At 41.2% G+C, this 25,199-nt stretch overlaps 3 protein-coding genes across 7 annotated transcripts; 2 read left to right on the plus strand and 1 right to left on the minus strand.

The window, feature by feature from the left end:
• Window positions 1-11,293: 11,293 nt before the first annotated feature.
• Pip4p1 (phosphatidylinositol-4,5-bisphosphate 4-phosphatase 1) lies at window positions 11,294-14,920 on the plus strand. Of its 4 annotated transcripts, none has more exons than XM_005341406.5 (7): window positions 11,297-11,596; window positions 11,912-12,102; window positions 12,440-12,546; window positions 13,130-13,235; window positions 13,394-13,446; window positions 13,536-13,626; window positions 14,075-14,920. In XM_005341406.5, the coding sequence occupies exons 1-7, from the start codon at window positions 11,434-11,436 to the stop codon at window positions 14,216-14,218; spliced, it is 855 nt and encodes a 284-aa protein (XP_005341463.1). In that variant the 5' UTR covers window positions 11,297-11,433; the 3' UTR covers window positions 14,219-14,920. The 4 variants fall into 4 exon arrangements, with proteins under 4 accessions (XP_021576554.1, XP_021576555.1, XP_005341463.1 ...); XM_005341407.5 differs by having other exon boundaries at window positions 11,297-11,575; XM_021720879.3 differs by lacking the exon at window positions 13,130-13,235 and having other exon boundaries at window positions 11,294-11,596.
• Window positions 14,921-15,000: 80 nt separating this feature from the next.
• Apex1 (apurinic/apyrimidinic endodeoxyribonuclease 1) lies at window positions 15,001-17,831 on the minus strand. Of its 2 annotated transcripts, none has more exons than XM_013365744.4 (5): window positions 17,735-17,831; window positions 17,298-17,423; window positions 16,900-17,087; window positions 15,885-16,077; window positions 15,001-15,760 (listed from the first exon to the last, which is right to left on the minus strand). In XM_013365744.4, exons 2-5 carry the CDS (start codon window positions 17,353-17,355, stop codon window positions 15,243-15,245), a joined length of 957 nt encoding a protein of 318 aa, XP_013221198.1. In that variant the 5' UTR covers window positions 17,356-17,423; window positions 17,735-17,831; the 3' UTR covers window positions 15,001-15,242. The 2 variants fall into 2 exon arrangements, with proteins under 2 accessions (XP_013221198.1, XP_005341462.2); XM_005341405.5 differs by having other exon boundaries at window positions 17,704-17,820.
• On the plus strand, window positions 17,794-25,135 carry Osgep (O-sialoglycoprotein endopeptidase). The gene is made up of 11 exons (XM_078049904.1): window positions 17,794-18,413; window positions 19,472-19,591; window positions 19,760-19,935; window positions 21,325-21,420; window positions 21,880-21,929; window positions 22,084-22,162; window positions 23,625-23,690; window positions 24,185-24,275; window positions 24,504-24,579; window positions 24,673-24,771; window positions 24,904-25,135. The coding sequence occupies exons 1-11, from the start codon at window positions 18,299-18,301 to the stop codon at window positions 24,941-24,943; spliced, it is 1,008 nt and encodes a 335-aa protein (XP_077906030.1). The 5' UTR covers window positions 17,794-18,298; the 3' UTR covers window positions 24,944-25,135.
• The last annotated feature ends 64 nt before the right edge of the window (window positions 25,136-25,199 follow it).

Genomic DNA, 25,199 nt, shown 5'->3' on the forward strand with positions numbered 1-25,199 from the left:
AACTTTCTGTAGTGTTTCTCCAACTTTCTGTGAGGAACAGTTTGATTTACGTCTTACTACAGAGATATAATGTTATTACCAAAACATTGATGCACAACTATAATCCCAGCTACTCAGGAGAAAGAAGCAGGAAGATCACAATTTTGAGGCTAGCCTGAGCAACTTAGTGAGACTCTGCCCCACAATAAAACAAAAAAGGGCTGAGTGTGTAGCACTATGGCAGAATACTTGTCTAGCATTTGTGAGGACCTGGGTTTGATCCCAGAACTGCAAAAGAAAAAAAAAAATGCACCTTTATGTGGTAGGCAAAGATTGTTTACCAGACAATATCTTGGTCGGAGTAACATAATCTTCAGACCTTAACACACTTTACTCTGTTTGTTTGTTGTTGTTGTTATTGTTTTCCTTTCTTTCACCACGCTGGAGATGGAACCCAGAGTCTCAAAAACAGTAGATGTATACTCTCTGAGCTACATCTCTACTTCTACACTTTACTCTGATTCAGGTTCAGCAACCAAACACCTACATAATCATTTGGACCCTATTTTTTTTTTTTTAATCCTGGATTAACCCATGACCCTGAGAAGAGTTTGCCCTATGAGGCCTAGCAGGCCTTAGATCACATCTTCAGGCTTTGGATTGCTTAAATCCTGTCTGAAGTCCTGTCCTGTCCCTGTCCTTGTCAAATCATCTTTACTTCTCTTATTGTTTTCCTCAGAGGTTTTTAACCACTGAAGGGTACAGATTTGGGTATTTTGTACATTTATGGATTTGTTGTACCGTGAACATAAACACTGGATGGCCATATACATGAACTACCTATTAAATATCTATTATTACCCATTAAGCCATCTCAAACCAAATGTCCATACTCCTACTTTATGACTATTTTGATCTGTTTCCAACAATTAAGTCCAAAGTTTCCAATTTCTCAGTTCATAGCACACTTCAGTATCTCAACAACTTTTTCATAGCACTTCTAGATCAAAAGAAACACCTAATATCTTTCTTTGCCTTTTTTCTCCCTCTAGGTTTGGTTTTGAGTAGTTGATTCATAACAGTTTGGTAGCCATTTGAAAAACAGTACAACTTGAAAGAAAATATATTTTTCTTTTTTTTCTAAAATAACCATAAATAGTTACTAACAGGATATGTGCTCCTGCTGGGTACTGTACAACTTCTCAAACTTTTTTATCAGAAAGATCTCCTAAAACTAATATATTTTATCACAAAAAGCAATGTAGCACAATCTAATGTTCAAACTATGAATGACCTCAAGATAATTATTCAGTGTGCAAGAAGTACCAAATAGCTTGGTGCAGTGGTACACTCCTGTAATCCCAGCAATTGAGGAGGTGGAGGCAGGAGGATTGTAAATTCACGGACAGCCTGTATAATTTACAAGACCTTGCTTCCCCCCCCCCAACCCGCTTTCTCTTTCTCTCTCTCACATACAGACCTACACACATATGCATGTATGTAGGTGTGGTGTGTAGGTCTATAGTTCCAACTACTCCAGACCAGAGGCTGAGGTGGGAAGATCACTTGAGCCCAGGAGTTTGATACCAGCTCAGACAACATAGCAAGATCCTGGTTTTGACAAAATAAACAAATAAAGATACCCTATAGTGCCGCTACAAGTTTGCACCTTGGTACAGAGTTTGGAAACCATGGCCCCAGTGACTCCATTGCCACCTCATTCTTGAATTCATGTGGTGTAGATGAGGCAAGTAAAAGTTCTACTATGCCTCAGTTTTCTCATCTGTAAAATAGCAATAATAATAGTACTTACAATAATAGTACTTACTATTTTTGCAAGGACCACATAAAATACCTTTTAAATGTTTAGATAAGTGCCTGGCATTATGACAAGAGAGAGAAAAAAAATAGGATATGTGGAATACATGCAAAAAGAGAAATTAAATTGGGACACTTTGGGTCACAGAAGCCAGACACGTGTCTTTCAACCCACTTTCCATGCTCTCCATGCAAGCTAGTTGCTACTTGGTTGAAAGGCTGAAGAAAAAAAAAAAAAAACAGTAAATGTTGGCTATGCTTATTATTCCTCATTGTCTTTTTCTATTTGACCTTTCTAGGTTCTCCTAACCATAAATTGGATTTAAAAAATAAAACTAGAGGTACAGTAAGCCTATCAACACTAAATGGAATACCACACTATTTGAATAGCAATTTTGCTTAACAAAAGCTATTAAGCTTAAATAGCTACTAAATGATTTAAATTTAATAAAATTAAGATTATATAAAAATAAAATTGTAATTTTCTAATCATACTAACTCCATTTCAACTGCTCAGTGGCCATATCTAGCTAGTGCCTACCACATTCCCTAGCATAGAAACATATCTATCACCTCAGAAAGTTCTAATGTAGAGTACTCCCTTTATCTGTTTTAGTCACTGCTACCCTGTATCAACATACAAAAGCTACAAGTGTTTTATTCTTTATTCTTATGGTAAAATGTAAGTACTTTTAGAGCTTCTATTGTAAGGAACTAAACAATCATAGGGTGATTATAGTTTATGATGGGCTTATTATTCTTTCTTCAGTCTTCTTATCCTTTTTATCTTCAGAGGGAATCCTGTGTCCAGCACATATTGAGTAACATACCCATTTTCCACCCTCAAGATCAAGAAGTCTTAACAATAGAAGATAGAAAAAGTCTGAAAAAGTGGCAGGGACAGGTTCTAAGGCATTGGGTATTGCCTTAGAGAATGGGGCAGTGTCTCTAGAAAGTGACTCCCCACATCAACGATTATAGGAGGAGGCTCGGCTTCTATAATGCTATAAGAATTTTTATGGAAGACTCTTAGGATTCTTTAGGTGGGAGCCTGTTTAATTTCCTCAACTGAGATCTCTCATTCTCTCTAGACCGTAAGACAAAACAAGCCCAGTATACTCAACATAAATGAATCCCTTAAACCAGAACACACCCTACCCCACCCTATCCAAACCTCCACATTTTGGCTCACTCTGCATATTAACAGAAACCTCTTTGCCCTGAAACTGGAGTAAAGGTTTGTGTTGTTTTCACACAGGTGGTAAACTACCAACTTAGGGGAGAGAAAAAAGAAATAGGGTATGTGGAATACATGGAAAAAGAGAAATCAAATTGGGACACTTTGGGTCACAGAAGCCAACCACTCTCCATGCAAACTAGTTACTACTTGGTTGAAAGGCTGAAGAAAAAAAAAATGCTTATAAACCTAGTTTCTTTCTTTCTCTCTCTCTCTCTCTCTCTCTCTCTCTCTCTTTTTTTTTTTTTTTAGTACTGGGTACTGGGGATTGAACACAGGACTACTTAACCAAAGAGCCACATTCTCAGTCCTTTTTTTTATTTTAAGAAAAGGTTCTCACTAAGTTGTTTAGGACCTGGCTAATTTGTTGGAGCTGGCCTCAAACTTGGATTTCTCCTGTGTCAGCCACCCAAGTTGCTGGGATTTCTGGTGAGTGCCACAACACCTGGCAGTTTCTTTATGCCTTCTGGTTATGAACTACATTGTGTTTTCCCAAAAACGTATATACTGAATCCCACCCCAATGTGATTGTATGTGAAGATAAGGCCTCCTCTTACTCTCTTCTTAGAGACGGGGTTTTCATGTGTTCCCCAAGCTAGACCTCAGACTTTTGGGCTCAAGCAAACCTCTTGTCTCCACTTCTAAGTGGCTGGGACTGCGGTGTGCATCATCACAACCAGCTTCTATCCTTTCCAATCTGCTAACAGATTATGTGAGTGTGAAACATTAAACCATAAATCAGGTGGGGTATGGTGGAACTCAATTGCATTCCCAGTTACTGAGGAGACTGAATCAAGAAGATGGTAAATTCAAGGACAGCCTCAATTTAGCAAAATCCTGTCTATAAATAAAAAGTGCTGGGGATATAGCTCTGTGGTACAGAACGCCTGGGTTCAATCCCCAGTACTGCAAACAAACAAAGCCAGAAGGGAGTTCCGTCAGAGACAACGTGAAGAAATAGTTGTTAGACCACCTCTTGAGCAACAAGCCCAGCCTGTTCCAGGAGTTGCAGATGCCCTGAGCCCCGCTGCCCACTGGCCCCTGGCTCAGGCTGTGAAGAAGCCCAGACATAGTGGGCTGGCAGGTCTCACATCCCAGTCCTGTCCCGCCCAGGGTAAGCCACAGCTGAGGACCTGGCTAGGTGAGAGGAATGGCAGCCTCAAAGACACTCGGGGGTCCCAGAAGGCAACAGATGACCCAGAGCTCCACCATGCATTAGACATGGGGCTTCGCCTTAACGCCCTAGAGGTGAGGAAGCCCGGGCCACGGTGAGTGTATCGTTCAGCAACCACCGGGCAGTGGTCTTTGACCTACCAAAGAGAAATAGAGTCACTGGCCGTTTGTAGAAGGCCTGTGTGTATGATATGAAAAAACTGCTATCCCCTAAGCTTTTAAAAGAAAAGTTTTGCTACATCCAGACATTCTAGATGTAAAAAGGTTGCCCACGGATGATAAACTAGAGTTAGAAAATAACGTGTCTTATAAATATACATCTGTTTTTAAAAATCAGAAAGAAATGACTTCTGGAAGTGACTTTGAAATAGAGTTGTTAGGGGCTGGGGTTGGGGCTCAGTGGTAGAGTGCTCACCTAGAATGTATGAGGCACTGGGTTCGATCGGCAGCACCACAGAAAAATAAAATATATTGTGTTCATCTACAAGTTAAATACACACACACACACACATATATAATATATATAAAAGAAAAAGAAATAACAACACAAGGAGGGACACTAATCCACATTTGTGCACAGGTTAGGCGTGGAGCAGAAGACTGAGAAGGAAGGAAAGGATGCCATGTATAACCATTGTTTTGTGTGTGCATTACTCATTACTTTACATATAGTTGACAATGCTTGTAATTTTTTGAAGTAGCTAGTCTTGACAGATGTTCTAAAGTGTCTGCTATATGTTAAAAGTACAAATAGTAAAATATAACACATTTTGTAAATTTCTTTTTGTTAAAATTGTTAAGAGGGCTGGGGATTTAGCTCACTTGGTAGAGTGCTTGCCTCCAATGCACAGGGCCCTGGATTCAATCCCCAGCACTACCAAAAAAAAAAAAAAAATTCTTATGAAATGTTTTGTGGGCAGAATAGACAAACCCCCTGTTGAGTAGCACATTATGCTCTGAGGTTCTCCTGAGCACCTGTGCCAGTGTGCTTATAATGAAACAAGAGTAACCATTGTTCCTTGTGTTCATGCTTTTGTTTTCTTTTTCCAGTATAGAGTGTATATAAAGGACAGATGGGTCCTAATTTACATCTAGTCTTTCTAGATATTAAAAGAGGTTGCCAGTGTATGACAAAAATAGAGTAAGCAAATGTTTTATGTTTTGTATTAAAATTCCTAGGAAATTTTGTCTTCTGAAAATTTGAGCATGATGGCCCACTGGATTGGTGAACAGCCAGAATGCTCATATTTTGAAGACATTTTCACAGTAGAACTATTGTGACATGTGCACAGTTTATTCAAGACTGTTGTATACACAGTGGACAAATTGAGTCTTTTACTTGAAACATCAGTCTGTCTACATGTTTAGAAGTGCCTGACGTATATTAAATATAAAGGTAGTAAAATACATTTTGTAAATATCTTTTTTGCTAAAATTCATATGAAATATTGTCGATTAGGAATGGAATTATTAAACCACCTCTGTGAGCAGTATAGTATCATCTGTCCTTCTTCAGTGATGTGGAAGAAGTGAGAGGGAAGCAATTGCAAAACTAATGTTATTGCACTGATATGTGGACATTTTCAGACATCATTTTTCTGTAAGTTTTATGCATTTTGTTTTACTGTGTATATAATGTATGTTATGGACAAATGAATCCCAATTTTGTAACACCTAATCTCAACACACTAAAGAGATTGCCAATATATGACCAAGTAGTTAATAAAATTAGCACATTTTACACATTTTGTGCTTAAATTCATAGGAAATCTTGTCCTCTGTAAATGACTTTTGAATATGATATTTTTCAGCCATCATTAAACATCACCTATGCCTGTATACTTGTCCCCTGGACTGAAAGTAGAAGGAAGTGAGAAGGGAAAGATTCAAGGACAAAATGATCATATTAGAAGTTACCTCAGATTATAACCATTGCTACAGGTGCAATTTTCTTTAACAGTGCTGTATGCATAGAGGACAAGTTCTTGTATGAAATATCTAGTCAAGAAATGCTTGATATATATATCAAGTAGTAGTAGTTGAATAACACTTTTTGTAAATAGCTTTTCAAAACTGATGGGAAAAATTCATTTGGAAAAGAAACAGGTCTACAATAGCCTAAGCAATCCTTAGTGAGAAAAGTGAAGCAGGAAACGTCACAATACCAGATATTAAATTATACTACAGAGCTATAGTAACAAAAACAGCATGGTATTGGCACCAAAAGAGATGTGAAGACCAATGGTACAGAATAGAAGACACAGAGACAAACTCACATAAACACAATTATCACATACTAGACAAAGGTGCCATAAACATACATTGAAGAAAAGATAGCCTCTTCAACAAATGGTGCTGGGAAAACTGGAAATCCATATGTAACAAAATTAAATTAGACCCCTATCTCTCACTCTGCACAAAAATCAACTCAAAGTGGATCAAGAACATAGGCATTAGAACATAATAGGGCCTACTAGAAGAAAAAGTAGGCCCAAATCTTCATCATGTTGGCCTAGGAACCAAATTCCTCAACAAGACTCCTAAAGTGCAAGAAATAAAATCAAGAATCAATAACTAAGATGGTATCAAACTAAAAAGCTTCTTCACAGAAAAGGAAACAAGAATAGATGTGGGAAAGAGAATAGAATAAAATGGTACATAACATTGCTATATTTATATATGAATATATGTCCAGTATAACACCAGATCCTATACAACCACAAAAATGGGAAGTTATACTCGATGTATGATATGTCAAAATACATTTTACTATCATGTGTAACTAAAAAGAACAAATAAAAAATTTAAAAACTGATGGGAAAAAATGAAAGCCAGAAGACTTGTACTTTTAGTCATTTTAATCTGTCACTTAGTTTAACTGACTAGATTACAGAGTCTTGGTTTACACATCTGTAAAATGAAGAAAGTCTTAGCTTTCCTGTTCATTTCACAAAGGGTTCTGAAATCAAATTAATACAGATATAAAAGAGCTAACTATGAGCAAATTATAAATAACATTGCTTTTTGTATTTCTCTGCCTATTGGCCTACTCAAGACAGAACTAAAAACTTAAATTATTCCTGCATAATAATATAATAATTTTTATATTTTTAAAGTTTTCCCTGACTAATCTGACTAGATAGAAGTGATCTCTTAATTTCTTGAATTTGAATTACATTGTTTAATTGATTTGTTATGAAGCATGTACTGTATGATGAGTTTCTAGCATCAATTCTTTTTAATGTAATAAGAGATATCAGTGTTGACATTTTATACTATCAACATTTATATTATCTCTCTGTATCCTGAGTGTGAGTTTCTCAAGGAGTGTCTTTCACAAATAGTAGATATTTAACAAATATTTGTATTTGACTTGATTGCTAAGATTCTTCTCAGTTGTGGTAGATTGATAACATGGCCCCTGAGACTGGGGGAGTATAGCTTTGAGTGCTTGTGTAGCATGCACAATGACAGAGGAGCTATTCCCAATGCTGCAAGGAAAAAATGGAAGGAAGAAAGAGGGAATAAAGGAGAAGGAAAAAAGAAAGAAAGCTATAATATTTTTGTGACTCCTTATATTCAAGATCCTACACCTTGAATATATATTATATAAGTTATACATGACAGTTGAATGTATTTTGACATATCATACATCGAGTATATTATATATAATCAGGCCTTATGATTTGCGACGATCCCTAGCCTAGAATGTGGTTGTGACAGTGCTGAAGCCTATGCCTAAGATGACAGCAGCCTCTCCTTTATTCCTCTTGGTCGGTCACCTGAAGGACCACCTTGCTATAAAGAAGCCAGCCTATTTGTATATGCACATACAAATACCATATATGTAAGTGAGGCCATCTTGGGCCATTGAGTTGTATCTGATCACCTTCTGGTTGCATGTGTGTAAATGAGTTCAAGTGAGATTAATAAAAGAACCACTCAGTCAACATCAAGGAGTCATAAGAAAAAAAATACATCACTATGTTCATCACATAGTAGTAGATAACCAAGAACCAGAAGAGGTATTCCTCTAAGCTGTAAACATTTTCTTCTTCATCTTTTATGGCCCTTTTCACACAGATTACCTTGTTTTCTGGGCATGTATCTTCTAACCACTACCAGACTATAATGTGTGAGGGTAACACTAAATTTAGATTCATCTAAAGGGCTCTGCCTAGAACTGTGGGTTATAGGTGATTCGTCCATTCATAGAATACATAACAGCAACTTAGGGAGTTTTGGAACTGAAGACCTAGAGGGATTTATTATAAGATAGTTTCATCATAAGAGCACTTAGAGAGCCACTGTACTTTCCCTTACCTGACACCTGTATGGGCAGAGGTTAGTCTAGGATTAAAAGTGATCTAAAACATGGTGTATTCAAGCATTGTTCCATCATACCTTCCCTTCAGCGCCTAAACAACAAAAAATAAGTAAATAAATATCCTTTATATGGTATCCAATGCTCTCTTCTTTCTTTTCTTCTTCTTCTTTTTTCTTTTTCCAGCGCTGGGGATGGAATACAGGGCCATGCATATGCTGTGCAAGCACTCTACCACTGAGCTACACCCCCTGCACACTGTCCACATTTTTTTTAATGCCAGGGATTGACCCCAGGGGTGCTTAACCACTGAGTCACATCCCCAGAACTTTTCATTTTTTATTTTGGGACAGGGTCTCACTAAGTTGCTTAGGGTCTCACTAAATTGTTGAGGCTATATTTGAATTTGTAATCCTCCTGCCTCAGCCTCAGAGCTGTTAGGATTACAAATAGGTGCCACTACATGTTGCAGAACCAGATTTAAATTAACATGAAATATAACTTTGGTGAGGATGGGGGAATCACAAAAGCCATGTTTTGGGATTGTATATCAACTAGGGTGCAAATAATGAAACCTACTCCAAACCCAGAGTGAATGCTTGAAAATCTGTGTGCCAAAAACAGAAGAAAGAGCAGCAGACTGTCCTGTCCTCCCTGCAAAGCTACAATCCCTCTCCATTTTGCATCTTATTTAAGTGTGTGTTGGATTGAGCAGTGGACTCCAGATCCTCCTGCCTCAGCCTTTCCGGCAACTGGGATTACAGTGTGGCTTTTACTTGGGACCTAACTGGTGGAAGAATACTAGCTTCTGTGTAAAGTGGGATGAAAAAAAACTGTACTTAAATAGCAGAGTGGTCTTAACTTCTCTACTGAGAAAGCTGAGATGAATGAATTTGGATGAACAGGAGAGGGTAGATATGTAGGTATGTTCAAATATCTGAAGTTCAAGGTCATCTTCAACACTTATTAAAATAACCTCCATTAGCAATCCCGTAGCTAAGGGCAAAGTTAAGACAAGTTTAAAGACTGTCACGCCTGCCTAATATGGTGACTAAAATATCCTTGTATTTGATTGGTTAATACAATCAACAATTTTACCTCTTTTCTTTATTTCTTTTCGTTGTTTTCCGGGTACTTCGGATTGAGCTCCCGCATGCTAGGTGACCACTTTATTACTGAGCTACACCCCTAGTTCTTTTTATTTTGAGATAGGGTCTCCCTAAATTGCCCAGGCTGGCCTCTATCTAATTTTCGATCCTCCTGCATCAGCCTCTGCAGTAGCTGGGATTACAGTCCTCGGCCACTGCACCCAACTACTACCTTGATATTTTAAAGGGTTTTTGTTGTTCTTTGTTTGTTTGAGCAGTGGTTAATTTTGTTTCTGGTATTTACCACTCTTCCACCCTCTGCTCAATTATGCACATGCCCAAGGACTGCTGGTCATAAAACTGAGAAAAACGGCCAGGAATGGTAGTGGATTTTCAATGGAATTTCAATCCCAGCAATTCAGGAGACTGAGACAGGAGGATAATAAGTTCAAGACTCTGTCTCAAAAATAAAAAGGGCTGGAGATGTAGCTCAGCAGTTAAGTGCTCCTGGGTTCAATTCCTGGCACCACAAAATAAAAAAAATTGAGCAAAATGATGAGCTCTTATTTCAGTATAGAAGCACTTATAAAAAGATGATCTGTTTTTGTTTTTCCCAGTGCTAGGAATCGAACGCAGGGCTTTGGCACATTCTACACAATTGCTCTACCACTGAACTACATAACCAGTTCCCCACCTCATAATTCCATTAGAGAGAGGAGTTGGTAGATCCTGCAGGACAGCTTCCTGAAGAATCCAGTCTCCTGTTTTGTCCTAGAAGTGACTCCAGCAAGAAAGGACTGCGTGATGACCTTTAATTTTAAAATTATTTTCTTACTGTATTGTTACCCCAACACCTTTTCTTTTTCTTCTTCTTTTTTTTTTTGGGGGGGGGCAGGTACTGCAGATTGAGCTCTCGTGTGCTAGGTGAGCACTTTATTACTGAGCTACACCCCTAGTTCTTTTTATTTTGAGACAGGGTCTTGCTAAATTGTCCAGGCTGACCTTTAATTTGCGATCCTCCTGCATCAGTTTCTGCAGTAGCTGGGATTACAGTCCTCGGCCACTGCACCTTTTTCCTTGTTTTTTAAAAAGGCTTCGTTGTTGTTTGTTTGAGCAGTAGTTAACTTTGTCTCCAGTATCTACCCGCCTTCTATCCGCTGCTCAGAAAAAAACAAGCTTCTGGCACTTTTACTGCTCCTCCTCTTAAAATGCTTAAGCCACGCCTCAAATGTTCTGGCGCTAAGTTTGGGCCAATAAAGTTGTGCCTCAAGGATCACAAGACAAGGGAAAGGAAACCACCAGCCAATGAGAGGCTAATTATAACGTGAAGAAAAGTCTTTGGTGAAGTCTTTGCACCAATGAGAAGCAGACGGGGCGCGTAACCGAGGGTGGGTGTTTCCTGAAACACGTGAGCAGTGAACAGAAGCAACCCTGCCCCACCTCCTGGTCTGGAGGTAGCGCGATGGGCCACGCTTCCAATGGCTGGCAGAACCTCCAGTCACGTGCAATTTTTGCAAACTCAGCCGCTCCCGGCAGGTCATGTGACAGTGACGTTGGCACGACTCTCCCCAGTGGAAAAGGAGAGCTGCTTTCACTGACCGGGAATTGGTTTACCTCCACGAATGATAGCATGGCGGGGGCGGGGACAGCCTATCACGTGCTGCGGGACAGACCGGGGCGGGACAGGCCACTGGCTGCAGGGTGAGCTGGGCGCGCGGCGCGCAGGCGCCCTGGGGACCCGGTAGCAGCGGCGGCGGCGGCGGCGACGAAGGGAGCTGGATCACTGATCCAGGCAGGAGGCGGCGGTGGCGGCCATGGCGGCAGATGGAGAGCGTTCCCCACTGCTGTCCGAGCCCATTGACGGCGGCGCCGGGGGCAACGGTTTAGTGGGGCCGGGCGGAAGTGGTGCTGGGCCCGGGGGAGGCCTGACCCCCTCAGCACCTCCGTATGGAGCCGGTAAACATGCCCCGCCCCAGGGTAAGCCGGGGCGGGTCCGAGGTGTTCCCCAGGGTACTTGGAGGGGCGGGGCCGAGGGCAGAGGCGGGACCCAAGCGCCAGGTGCGGGACTGTTGCACCTGTAACGGGGCGAGGCTTCCTTTCCTCTGCAATCTCGACAGAGCCTGGGAACGGAGTTGGGTTTTGAGGAAGACGATGGAAGCGGCGATTATGAGGAGTCCTCCGAGTTTGGTCACAAGAGTTGAAGATCAGAAAAAGTTCCCTACCCCCGTGGAGCATCAGTGGGGCATGTCTGCAAGCAAACCCAGCACCTCTTTTTATCTGGTTCCTCTTCAGCATTTCCCCCGTTTCCTGAGGGGCATCCAGCCGTGTTGCCTGGGGAGGATCCGCCCCCCTACTCACCCCTGACCAGCCCGGACAGTGGGAGTGCCCCCATGATCACCTGCCGAGTCTGCCAGTCTCTCATCAACGTGGAAGGCAAGATGCATCAGCATGTAGTCAAATGTGGTGTCTGCAATGAAGCCACCGTGAGTTATACAAATCTATAAAATGGGCCCTGCTTTCTGGATCCTTTTTCTGATCTCAGTCAGTTTTTTTGGCCAAGGGATCTTCATAAAACCTAGTTTCAGTTCCGCGAGTATCACTTAGCAATTTCCCCAGAAGCCACTCACCAAACCTAATGTTCACGTACTTCATCCTCACACCTATCCTGAATACTTAAGTGTAGTTCTTATTTGCAAATGTCATGATATGTGTGTCTCCTTCCTGGGTAGAACCTTATCAGTCTGATCTCTTATCAAAAAGTGTTTTTGCAGAGAAATGGAAGGGATTGGGTTGCTTGCTGATGTTCCCATTATTCTCTAGCCTATCAAGAATGCACCCCCAGGGAAAAAATATGTTCGATGCCCCTGTAACTGTCTCCTTATCTGCAAAGTGACTTCCCAGCGGATTGCCTGCCCACGTCCCTACTGGTAAGAGGCACAAGGAAGGAAAATAGGGCATAAATAGGGAACATTGGAAAGCCAAAAAAGGATGAATGTTTATAAGAACAGAGAAGTGAGAGAGCTTCATGTTTGTTTAGAAGGAGAAAGGGCTATAGAGCATTGTGCCAAAGGAATATTATAGCCAGCTTCCTCTTTTTTCAATAAAAAGATTTGAGATGAAGTGGTGTTCTTGGCAGCTGGAGTTGTAGCTCAGTGGTTGAGTGCTTGCCTAGCACATGGGTAGCATTGGGTTCAATCCTCAGCACCACATAAAATAAATAAATAGGGGGAAAAAAGGTATTGTGTCCATCTGCAACTAAAAAAAAAAAAAGGGAAATGGTGTTCTTTAGGAGAATGGAGTGTTGGGGGCTGGGTGAATATTTTTGAGGTTAAAAGGGCATTAGAGACCTAAAGTTTAAATAGTGCTATTCCTCAGGATTCTCTGGGGAAGGGTTGAAGGATTTGTACAGAGAAGTAGAACTTGATAGAGACTGGGAAATGCAAAGGAGGAACGGTGTGGGGATTCTTAGGATTAAAATTTTTAATCACAGTCTTTTTTTCTCCCATAAAGCAAAAGAATCATCAACTTGGGGCCTGTTCACCCAGGACCTTCAAGTCCAGATCCACAGCCAATGGGTGTCAGAGTCATCTGTGGACATTGCAAGAATACATTTCTGGTAAGGAATGATATTGGGAAGGCCTGGGGGGAAAAGCTTGAGTAATGACTATGAATCCTGAAAAGGTATGTCCTGGGGGACACCATTTTCCAGCCTCCTTCTGCCTCAAGTTTCTTTCTATAATTAATTTTCTATAATTAATTTTTCTTTCTCCATAGTGGACAGAATTCACTGATCGAACCTTGGCACGTTGTCCTCACTGCAGGAAAGTGTAAGTGATTAGTGATTGAGCTTGTAATTGGGTGATGTATAGAGTTAAAACAACAAGGCTATTGTATCTATTCGTTTGCCTCCCTGCAGATCTTCTATTGGGCGCAGATATCCGAGAAAAAGATGTATCTGCTGCTTTTTGCTTGGCTTGCTCTTGGCAGTCACTGCCACTGGCCTTGCTGTGAGTAACCTTGACCCAATCCTTTTCATTCTTCAGTCTCATCATGGGCTAAGCTTTGGGAAATTGGTATCCTAGAAAAAGATGAAAGAAACTGGGGGCAAGGGAGATTGTTTTAAGGTATAAGTGGGCCAAAGTTGAAGGTAACCGATAAGTCTTAAGTGAAAAGTAGCTGTCTTCTGTGTAGGAGTTAGGACAATGGAGAGGGAGTTTTGAGTTACTATTTGGAAGCCTATCTTCATTGTTATACACAAGAAGTACTAACAGATGGCTGGGATGATTATGAGTATTTTCCTGCCTAGGGGATGGGAGTTAAACAACCTAGCCTTTTGGAGGAAGGTCCCTAAAGGTAGTTACACATAAAGCTTGAATTCTTACTGTTCCCAGGGCTTTTAGGAAGTGGCAGGGCCTCAACAGCAACCTCATCTTTCTTTTTCCTCCTCTTCATCAGTTTGGTACATGGAAGCACGCACGGAGATATGGAGGTATCTATGCAGCCTGGGCTTTTGTCATCTTGTTGGCTGTGCTGTGTTTGGGCCGGGCCCTATATTGGGCCTGTATGAAGGTCAGCCACCCTGTCCAGAACTTCTCCTGAGCCCCTTGATGATCCACAGACTGTGTCTGGCCCCTCCCTGGTGGGGACAGTGACACTACAAAGGGAGCTGGGGTAAAAGGTTCCCTGGGCTTCAAGTAAGGAAGCCAAGCAGCTGCCTTCCTTTTCCCTGGGGAGAGGTAGGAAGGAACCAGGCCCTCACTTAGGTTTGGAGGGGTGGATAAGACCACTGCTGGCCATCTGCTTTCCTCCAAGGGTTGCTGTGTATAGGGTGAAGTAGGCAAAATATTGCCCCTAATCCTGGGTCCAGAAGATGGGTCTAGCCTTGTCCTTCCTATGCGCTCCCTGAGAGCCATTCCTGTCCCTTACACATTCCAGGGCAGGGTGGGGGTGGGTAGCCCTGGGGGGTTCCCCTCCCTCTTGTGCACCATTAGGACTTTGCTGCTGCTATTGCACTTCACCAGGGCTGACTCTGGCCTGAGTACCCTCAAGTCTTCTCTCCCCACATTCCGTGTCCTGTGGGGGTGGGGTCAGCCGCTGCTCTGTACAGAACCACAGGAACTGATGTGTATATAACTATTTAATGTGGGGTATGTTCCCCCAGTCCTGTTATTTCCCGAAATTCCTCCTTACAACCTTCCTTGCCTCCCCAGTTGCAGTGTTTAACTGGGCTGGGTAGGGTTGCTCTTGGGGGAGGTTAGGGACTCATCCTGTGCTTGTAAATAAATAAGGTCATGACTCTAACCTTTGTTAACTTGTATGTATAAAAAGATGAGGAAGGGATTCTACAGCCCCACAAAGGGTAAAACACAAAACACAGCAAAGACAAAACTATGACCTTTTATTTTTACAGATAAGTCTTTAAAAAAAAAAAAAAAAACTGGGGCATGTGTGCACACAACAAAAAACTTGGGCTTAAAAGAAACCTTAGTAACAATAGCTTCATTTAAGGATTCATTCTTACAGAAGAGAAATAAAATGCAGATTTCTCTAGCAAGGTACTAAAGAAGGAACATTGAGGGTAAGGGAAGCTATTTCCAAGGCTCAAAATTATTCTAAGAGGGTATCACAGTGCTAGGTATAGGGTGATGGGACAGTGATCACTGCCAAGGGCCTTGGAGCGAATCTTGCTGTCACACAATGCAGGTAAAAGAGAGTGGGACAACAAAAAGTAATCAAGGCGCCAACCAACGTTCTTGGACCGAGCATTCATCATGTAAGTCCAAAAGGTATAGGCATATTCAGTGTTGGGGTACAAGTGGCGGAAACTGTCAGCCAGTGGCACAGCCTGCAGCAATTCTCCAAAGCCTTGGCGCTCCTGTGGAGTGAAGCCAGCATTTTTTTTGTTTCCTTTGGGGTTACGAAGGTCAATTTCTTCATGAGCCACATTGAGGTCCCCACATAGCACAAGGGGCTTGCGGGAAGCCAAGCCCTTCAGGAATTGGCGAAAGGCTTCATCCCAGCGCTGGCGGTACTCCAGCCTTACCAGACCCCGGCCAGCATTAGGTACATAGGCTGTTACCAGCACAAACTTGTCAAATTCAGCCACAATTACCCGGCCTTCCTGATCATGTTCCTCCTCACCTATAAAAATGAAAACAATCAGCATGAAAAGCCTATAAGCGAAGGTAATAAGACACTGGGGAAAAAAAGAAGTAGTAACAATTGGTTGAAGCATCACAGGCATTAGGAATCAATAGGGTCTCACCGATGCCATAAGAGACTTTGATGGGGCACTGGCGGGAAAGTAGACCCACACCACTGTATCCTTCCTTGTCCGAAGGAGCTGCCCAGTACTGATGGGATAATCCAGGCAGCTCTTGAAGTTCAGGTGGTAGTTTATTCTCTGAACATTTGGTCTCTTGGAGGCACAGGATATCTGGGGCTTCTTCCTTTACCCACTGGAAGTTTAAAAAAGAAAAAAGATGGAAAAGACATTGTCAATTCAGCAAACATTTATTTTGCAGTACTTGGGACTGAACCCAGGACCTCACAGACAAGCATTCTACACTTAAAACACATTCCAAACCCTCCAGAGACATTTATTGTTTAAACGTTATGCTTCTTGACTGTTAGAACAGTAATTACAAATTACACAACTTGACCACTAATCACCAATGGTGGGGGATAATAATATTTTACCCATTGTACTAAGGACTTTTTTTTTTGGTATATGCAGTGCATAGCCAGCTAAGATTTTGAAGCAGCAATTACTAGGATGGAGAATATGGTGGATATAAAACAGAGGAAGTCGAGTATAGAGGTTTTTACAACATTCTAGGGAAGAGTCAAGGACATGAAACAAGAAATGGCAATGGAATTGATGGAATGGACATTTAGGCAAGACTTGATGAAGCCCCTAGTTGTACTTCCCACAAGAAAACTACAGACAAGTGCCACATATGGTGGCACACAACTTGTAATTTCAGCAATTCCAGAGGATGAGGCAGGAGAATATCAAGTTTGAGGCCACCCTTAATATTCAATGAGACCTTCAGCAAATTAGCAGAACCCTATCTCAAAAAAAAAAAAAAAAGGAATGGAGATGTAGCTCCGTGGTAAAGCACCCATGGATTTCCCAGTACCCCCTGCCTCCCCCCAAAAATCAACTCTAGGCAAGAGAAAAATAACATCCTGGTGTTTAAACAATGAGACAAGGTGATTAAATTGCAAGACCATTCAAGATTATGGAATATATCTTCCCCTCCCTGAATTCCACTTACATCTAAACCTTTCTTCTTAATCCAGGCTCGAAGCCCATCAACATTCCAAGAGCAGATCTTGAGTGTGGCAGATTTGCCACTGGGTGAGGTTTTCTTATCTGGAGGGTCTTCATACAGGACTGGGCCCTCTCCTGCTGTCTCTTTTTCTTTTTTTTTTGCTCCTACCTTACTCTTCTTGGACTCTGGCTCTACAGAATGAATAACAGATAATGATAAAATTGGCAATTTGCAACCTCAATAGTTTACTATAGACTACCGAGAATCGATAGTTGCCTTGTCTTCTCTGCCAATTCCTGTAAAAGTATGATTCAGCTTCTCATTTATGGTTCATCGAGGAAACCATAAACACTGTGCCGCAGCTTGGAGGGAGAGGGGTTTATTTTATTTCTTTTTCTTACCAGTTTTGGGCTCTTCCCCATCTTCTGCCGCCGCTCCCTTTTTCCCACGCTTTGGCATCCCTGTAACGAACGCCCTTCGGAACCAGTACCACGTCGCCCACCGAAACAGTACTTTTACCGTGTTGCCTACATTCGCAAGAAAATTGTGGAATCATGTAAGACTAGGATGAAGACTCCTCCCTACGGCGTCCACACACCAAGTCCCGCCTTTCAAACTATCTTATCTCCGAACTCTTTCCCCGCCTTAGTGCATCACAGGTCCTTCAGCCCCTCACCCACATTAGATCATTTAAAAATGAGTCGTAACCTCCTCGCAAAACCTGCCCTCTGGCCAAGTAAGGATCTTAATTATGAGTCACTAATGGGCTGGCCGGTCATTTAGTAGGACAGCAACCCTGAATCTGACCTGCTTGGGTCGGAGCGTGGCACCTCCTTACCCGAACACAAAGAATGGAGCACGCTTTGCGCCCACGTGGGTGACTGATGTGGTTACGTGATCCACGCATGCGGGCGATTGGTCTGTTTGGAACCACGTGACAGAGAAGTGCCCGCCCTTCTCTGCCTCTTCTCAGGGGACTGAAGGCCCCACGGCCCCATTTTAGCGCTGTTTATCTTATTGCCAGATTTATGACTTATCCTGCCACCTAGACCGAAGATCCTAACGCTATGCAAAGAGGGAAGAAATCAATGGGGAGGGCTGGGCTGAACCACAGAAGAGAGGTTGGGGACCAGATACGGATGTTAGGCGCAGAGACCCGTCCCGCGCCCCTGGCATTTAAGAAGACAGGTCCTGAAGGGGCTTTAACAGCTGCGGCGCGGTCGGCGCGGTCGTGCCACCCTTAGACGTAGTTCTGTGCTTGGCCGTGTGCCGTTTGCTATCTACTTGTGGCTGCCACTTCATCCTCGGTGCTGCGGAATCTACTGCCCAGCACCGAAGCGTGAGGGCCTCCGTAGCTCCACCGTTTCTAGTAGCCTGCCGGCGTTTTTTCTCTGGCTCTACCATGCCGACGGTGCTGGGTTTTGAAGGCAGTGCCAACAAGATTGGTGTGGGAGTGGTGCGTGACGGCAACGTGCTGGCGAACCCGCGACGAACTTATGTCACACCTCCGGGCACAGGTGAGTCATTAAGGTACTTCTAGTTGCGGCTGGCTTCTCTGCACAGCATCGCCTTCCATCTTCCTAAACACTAGTGAAGTGGGTGCGCGTTGTCAACTTGTACAGCATTAGCTAAGAGTCTGGTTGGGATTATTATGTGGCCAAATGTTACAAGGCTGGTGACTAGAAGAGTCCTAGGCATTTGAGTCTGTATCTTCTTGGTTCGTTCAGATTTTATTCAGCGTCTTTTATGAGCTGAACATTAAAAAATAGGAGTTATGAGCCTGGGGTAGAGTCGGACTTGTAATGTAAACAGATCCTAGGGCAGATGTGTCAGAATTTTCTAGAATAAGGGGGGAGAGGAGAGCAGAAAGTCTTATTAGTTTTGGTGTCAGAACTGGATAAGTATGTAAGATTCATATTCAGTATTCTGCTCTTAAAGTGGGAAAAGTAACACCTGTATCTCTGGGCCTTGAGGACTACATGAAACTACCAGACACATTATAATTTGTAATTAATATTACTTATAAGATATTGCATCTTGCTAGCCTCTCTTATAATAGCTGCACAAATAGATAGGACAAATATCTATAGACCTGCATGTACCTGAAAACTCTAGAAACAAGTGCTGTTGTAACAGGTTATTACTTAGAAATATGTGTTTATGTTTGCCATTAACTCTTCTAAGTACTTGGATACTGGAAATATAAATAAAATGGCTAATGCTCTGAGATACTTATGGTTAAACTGGGGAAACTATAGATAATTATAGTGCTATATTTCTTCTTCGTCATCTACAGCAATGTAATTTTATGTAGGGTTCTTTAGAGTCACAGAAAAGGTCACCAGAAAGTATGGGTATCACTTTAATTGAATTCCAAAAGCTGAATAGAAATTGGATATAAAGAAGGGCAGTTCTGAAAGAGGAACAGATTGTATAGAAGTTGGAAAAAGACTATCTAAAAATTTGGTAGAATGAAACAATTCTTCCTTCATTACTAAAACCTCCAGTTTTGTTTTTTACTTCTACTTATCTTCTAAGGGAAAACTATGATCTTTCATCTGTGTCCATTTCTTAGGGTTCCTTCCAGGTGATACTGCCAGGCATCACCGGGCTGTTATCCTAGACATTCTGCAGGAGGCACTAACAGAAGCTAGAGTAACCTACCAGGATATCGACTGCATTGCTTACACCAAAGGTATGACTGGGAGAAGGGTAACAAAGGAGAAGAATACCTGGAATATAGTTAAAACAGCCTACCCCTTGCCTATGCCACCATCATCCTTCCTCATGTACTCTCATGTCTACTGTTTTCACCTGCTCTTTCTAATCTCTAGGATTTTAACTCCCATTTCTATGCCTCTAGGTCCTGGCATGGGTGCCCCATTGGTTTCTGTAGCCATTGTGGCCCGTACTATGGCCCAACTATGGAATAAACCATTGCTAGGTGTGAACCACTGTATAGGCCACATTGAAATGGGCCGTCTCATCACTGGAGCCACCAGCCCAACTGTGTTGTATGTCAGTGGAGGAAATACGCAGGTATTTATGGTACCTATTATAATTTAATAATTTCTGAGGCAGTCGACCTAAAAGTTTCCTACTGTACCTGAGTTGTAGGAACTGTAAAAACAAAGCTGGGCTTATCTGAACCTAGGTATTGTAGAAAACTCAAAACAGTTTTGATTTAGAATTGGGCAAGATAATTAGAATATTATGTAATTTTTCTATATGTGATTATAAAAATAAGGAATTTCTAATTTAGAAAAGGAAAGAATGATAAGGAGACTTTGACTATCTTGAAGTTTTGGGGTTTTTTGGTAGTACTGAGAATTGAACCCAGAGGGGCTCTAACTCAGCTACATCCCAGCCCTTTTTATTTTCTATTATGAGACAGGGTCTCACTAGGTTGCTTATACCTTACTAAATTGCCAAGGCTTGCTTTAAACTTGCAATCCTCCTGTTTTAGCCTCCCAAGATGCTGAGTTTACAGTCATGCACAACCACGCTGAGCTGCCACTCTTTCCTACTGTTTGATTTTTTAAAATTTTATTTGGAGATGATCTCATTAAGTTGCCCAGACTGGCTTCAAACTTCCAGTCCTCCTGCCTAACCCTCCTGAGTTTCTAGGATTACAAGTGTGCACCCTGTACCTGGTTTTATTTATTTATTTATTTATTTTTACTAGATATTGAACTCGGGCACACAACCACTGAGCTACATCCCCAGTCCTTTTTTGTATTTTATTCAGAGACAATCTCACTGAGTTGCTTAGCATTTCATTGTAGCTGAGGCTGGCTTTGGTTAACAAAGGAGAAGATATCCTTCTGCCTCAGCCTCCCGAGCTGGGATTATAAACATGCGCCACCTTGCGCAGATGGTGATAAATATTCTTTATGATAAAAGTTTGCCACATACGAAGATTGGACATAAGTGGATTGCCATTGCTATGTTGGGTAGGCCATGTATCTAATCTCATACGAGATTTTTTAATTCTTCGATTTCTTGTTTCCAAATATTACCGCACTGGTAAGAATTACCTAGAATGACTCTTGTTCCCTGCCTCCAAGCAGGAAAACACATTTCCTACTCTATACCCTCAAGACTGCTTTTGAGGGATATACTAGGAACCTCTAAACTGGAAAAATGTCTCTGTAATGACATTTTTTGTGTATGCCCAAAGTATAGTGATAGGTTACTAAGTCATCTTCTATAGATTTAAGAATCTATTGTAGGAATCCTTAGGGTTTTTAGGCTTCTCATCAGAGAAGAACCATATAGAAATTACCCACTCAGGGTTTGGGAAAATACTTTTTTTCCATTTCTCATTGGAAACTAACAGCCATGTTGATACTCTGCTGCTTTCTTCCCCAAAGCCAAATACTCCCTTTTACAGACTTGAGGTTTCATGGACATCCTCATCGCCCTTAGGTGATTGCCTACTCAGAACGTCGTTACCGCATATTTGGTGAAACCATCGATATTGCTGTTGGTAATTGTCTGGATCGTTTTGCTCGAGTGCTGAAGGTAAGCTGTTGAGTCTGCAGATAATATAAGATATGGGCAAATTTCTGGGGAGCAATGGAAATGGAGGAAGTAGTAAATAAATAGCTTCTTATATTTTTTGCACATCTGACTTCATCCTCTTTCGTTAACTTTTTTTCTTTTTAACATGGATAGATAATAAGCACTTAAATGTTTAATAATAAATAAGTATGTTATATCGGTATGTTATTTTTTTGTTACAAACATTAGTTTGTACCTACATGAAGGCATGATTCCGTAAAATAAATAAATATATGCACATATGTAAATGTTTTATTATACACATAAACACATACACAAAAAAATAGACAGGTTTTCTTTAGCTTGGTATGGAGAGTGGCACACTAGAATGACAAGTACATCCATATATGTACAAGAATATGTTTCTGTATTTTATAATAAGCATGTTTGTATAGTCATCTACTTTGTTTTTTCTTCTAGATTTCCAATGATCCTAGTCCAGGCTACAACATTGAACAGATGGCAAAGAGGTAAGAGAACATATGATGGAAGAGGCCTGGCCGTTGGGGCCATTATTATATATGCTTTTGTCCCTGCATATATAGTAATGAAGTTTGGGAAGATTTTGGGAGGGAGAGCAGCCATCTGAATGTATGCTTAATGCCTTTACTCATTTCTACATAGAGGCAAAAAGCTTGTTGAGCTGCCATATACTGTAAAGGGAATGGATGTCTCATTCTCAGGGATTCTGTCTTTCATTGAGGTGAGTGTGAGAGGTAAGGAGGTGGAGGCACTTTCATACTTTTTCAGTGGAATATATCTATTCTGCTCACCATTGTATTTCCTGCAGATAGTTCTGCTCCATATCAGATGCTGAATATGTTCACCTGGCACATGTTTATTGAATGTCTTCTGTGTACCAGCACTGTTCTAGATAATAGGAACATGGCATGGAGCAAAACAATCTGTGCCTAGGGGCTGTAGTTCACTTGCCTAGCATGTGCAAGGTCCTGGGTTCAGTCCCCAGCACTGAAAAAAAAAAAATAATAATAATATCCCTGACAACATAAAGCTCAGATCCTAATAGAGTCAGCTAAGCAAAAAAAAAAAAAGAGAGAGAGAGAGAGAATAATGAAATGTAACATGTCAGATAATTATGAGTACTATGAGAAAAAATAGGCAGGGTAAGTAAGAGGTGAGAGATGCCAGGACAACCTTTCAATAAATAATCATTGAATCTTTTTTTGCGGGGGGGGGCAAACTCTTATTTTAATATTCATGTTAAAATACAAAACATAAACATTAAAACACAGAATTTGTATGATTACATGCATGGTGTGACTCTACAACATGTACAACCAGAGAAATGAAAAATTGTGCTCCAGGGCTGGGATTGTGGCTCAGTGGCAGAGCGCTTCCTTGCACAAGTGAGGCACTGGGTTCAATCCTCAGCACCACATAAAAATAACAAAATAAAGATATTTTAAAAAACAAAACAAAACAAAAAAACTTTACACAAATGTAAAAAAAAAAATTGAATGTAAATAAATGGAAGTCCCACTGCCCTATTTTCTAAACAAGTACGAGGATATATACAAAAACAAGATTATTTTGAACTTAACTTTACACCCTCAAATGAGAATACCTGAGATGTGGGGTAAAGGAACATGTAGAGCAAAGACCCTGATGTGCTTCGAAGAGTATAGTCTGGATCTGTAGATGAAGTCTCTTATAATTGGGTATGGGGATGGGATAGGAAATGGAGTGAGGTTTTCTTGTTTAGTGAAATCAATCAGTCATGTGACTTTGCTTCTAAAACATAAAAATTAGGGCTTAGAATGTAACAAAGTGGTAAAGCAAGTGCTTAGCATTCATGAAGTTCAATCCTCCCCACAGCAGCCCCACCCCACCAAATCTGAATTTACTCTAGAAATGCAAAGACTGCCAGGACTTTATATTTTTGCAACTTTCCTGATAGTATGTTCCCTGGCTCCTACTCAGGAAAATCAATAGCATTAATTCAGTATACTTCAAGACAAGTCAAATCCTAATTATTGAATCTTAAATGAATGCTGCCCATTGTATAGCTGGGTGAGGAAGGGCAGTGTGTGCTACAGAATGCTGGTACTTTGAAGTATGATGAAACATGGTGATCCTTTGTGCTAATTTTTGCTCTCATTACATTCCAAAACACTGTTCATTTTTTGTTTTCCCTTTATTTGTAGGATGTAGCCCAACGGATGCTGGCCACAGGCGAGTGTACTCCTGAGGATCTATGTTTCTCCTTGCAGGTAATGAATGAAAAAATGGGACAAAAGTTGAGGCTAAAGTCTGATTTTTTTTTTTTTAATTTTTAAAGTGGGTGTGGTAGGGTGGTACTAGGGATTTAACCCAGGGTAACTCTACCACTAAGCTAAATTCCTAGTCTATTTTATTTATTTATTTAGTTAGTTTTTAAAAATATTTTCATAGTAGATGGACACAATATCTTTATTTTATTTTATGTGGCACTGAGGATTAAACCCAGTGCTTCACACGTGCTAGGCAAGTGCTCTACCAACTGAGCTTCAACCCCAGCAAATCCTTTTTTATTTTTATTTTGACATAGGGTTTTGCTAAGTTTTTGAGGCTGGCCTCAACTTGAAATCTCCTGCCACAGCCTCCCAAATACCTGAGATTATAGGCTTGCCCCACTGTACCCAATCTAAAGGATAGATTTTATACAGTAGAGCAGAAATGAGCCGGGATGTCTTTCTGACATTTTCATATTCTCTGTTCTCCATAGGAAACTGTGTTTGCAATGCTGGTAGAGATCACAGAGCGAGCCATGGCGCATTGTGGTTCCCAGGAAGCCCTCATTGTGGGAGGTGTGGGGTGTATGTATCATTGAATGGTGTTCCTGGTTCATATTCTTGGCTTTATGTATCTTCCTCCTAATATTCTAAATCTATGGGTTTGGGAAAATGATCAGTTTCACTTTTGCCCTGTGTATTCCAATTCTTGCCCCCAGTCCCCTGCTTTATTCTAGTAAGTATACATGAAGTGTATGACTGGACTATGGAGAGGCTGAAACTAAGCTAGCCTTGAACCTTACTATTTCATAGGTAATCTGCGGCTGCAGGAGATGATGGAGACAATGTGCCAGGAACGGGGAGCTAAGCTTTTTGCCACAGATGAGAGGTAAAGACCCTTTCCCTTTCGTCTTTTTTTCTTCTCCCATTATTATGGTTTTCTGCTCTTAATCACAAGTTTCATATTTTCTTTCCTTTATAGATTCTGCATTGACAATGGAGCCATGATAGCCCACGCTGGCTGGGAGATGTTTCAGGCTGGACATAGAACGGCCATCAGTGACTCTGGGATTACACAGAGGTGATTTACTGCTTGGAGGGGATAGATAGAATTAGATAAGGGAGGTAGGCAGAAAATCCAGAAACATGAGGGTAGAGAAGATAGAAAATATTAAAGGCTTGTCCCTCACCAATTTTCCTCATTTTTCTGCAGGTATCGTACAGATGAAGTAGAAGTGACCTGGAGGGACTAACAAGATAAGAGTAGGTAGTTCCCTAGTTAGAACTCAAAGGACCCTGGCCCTTAATCTCTCTCCTGATGTGGGAATCTTGGCAATGCTATGGACTCTGCTCTTACCTGGCCTTGCTGTGGACTCTGAAGTGAGGCTTGATGTCTCATATGGAACTTCTAGATGACTCAGCAATAAAATGCTTTTGGTTTTGTATGTTGGTCTTGGTTTGTGTTGTTAGGACCAATATAGAGTTAACACTGGGTGAATTCTTATTGAT

The sequence above is a fragment of the Ictidomys tridecemlineatus genome, chromosome 5 (genome assembly GCF_052094955.1).
Source record: "Ictidomys tridecemlineatus isolate mIctTri1 chromosome 5, mIctTri1.hap1, whole genome shotgun sequence".
NCBI lineage: Eukaryota > Metazoa > Chordata > Mammalia > Rodentia > Sciuridae > Ictidomys > Ictidomys tridecemlineatus.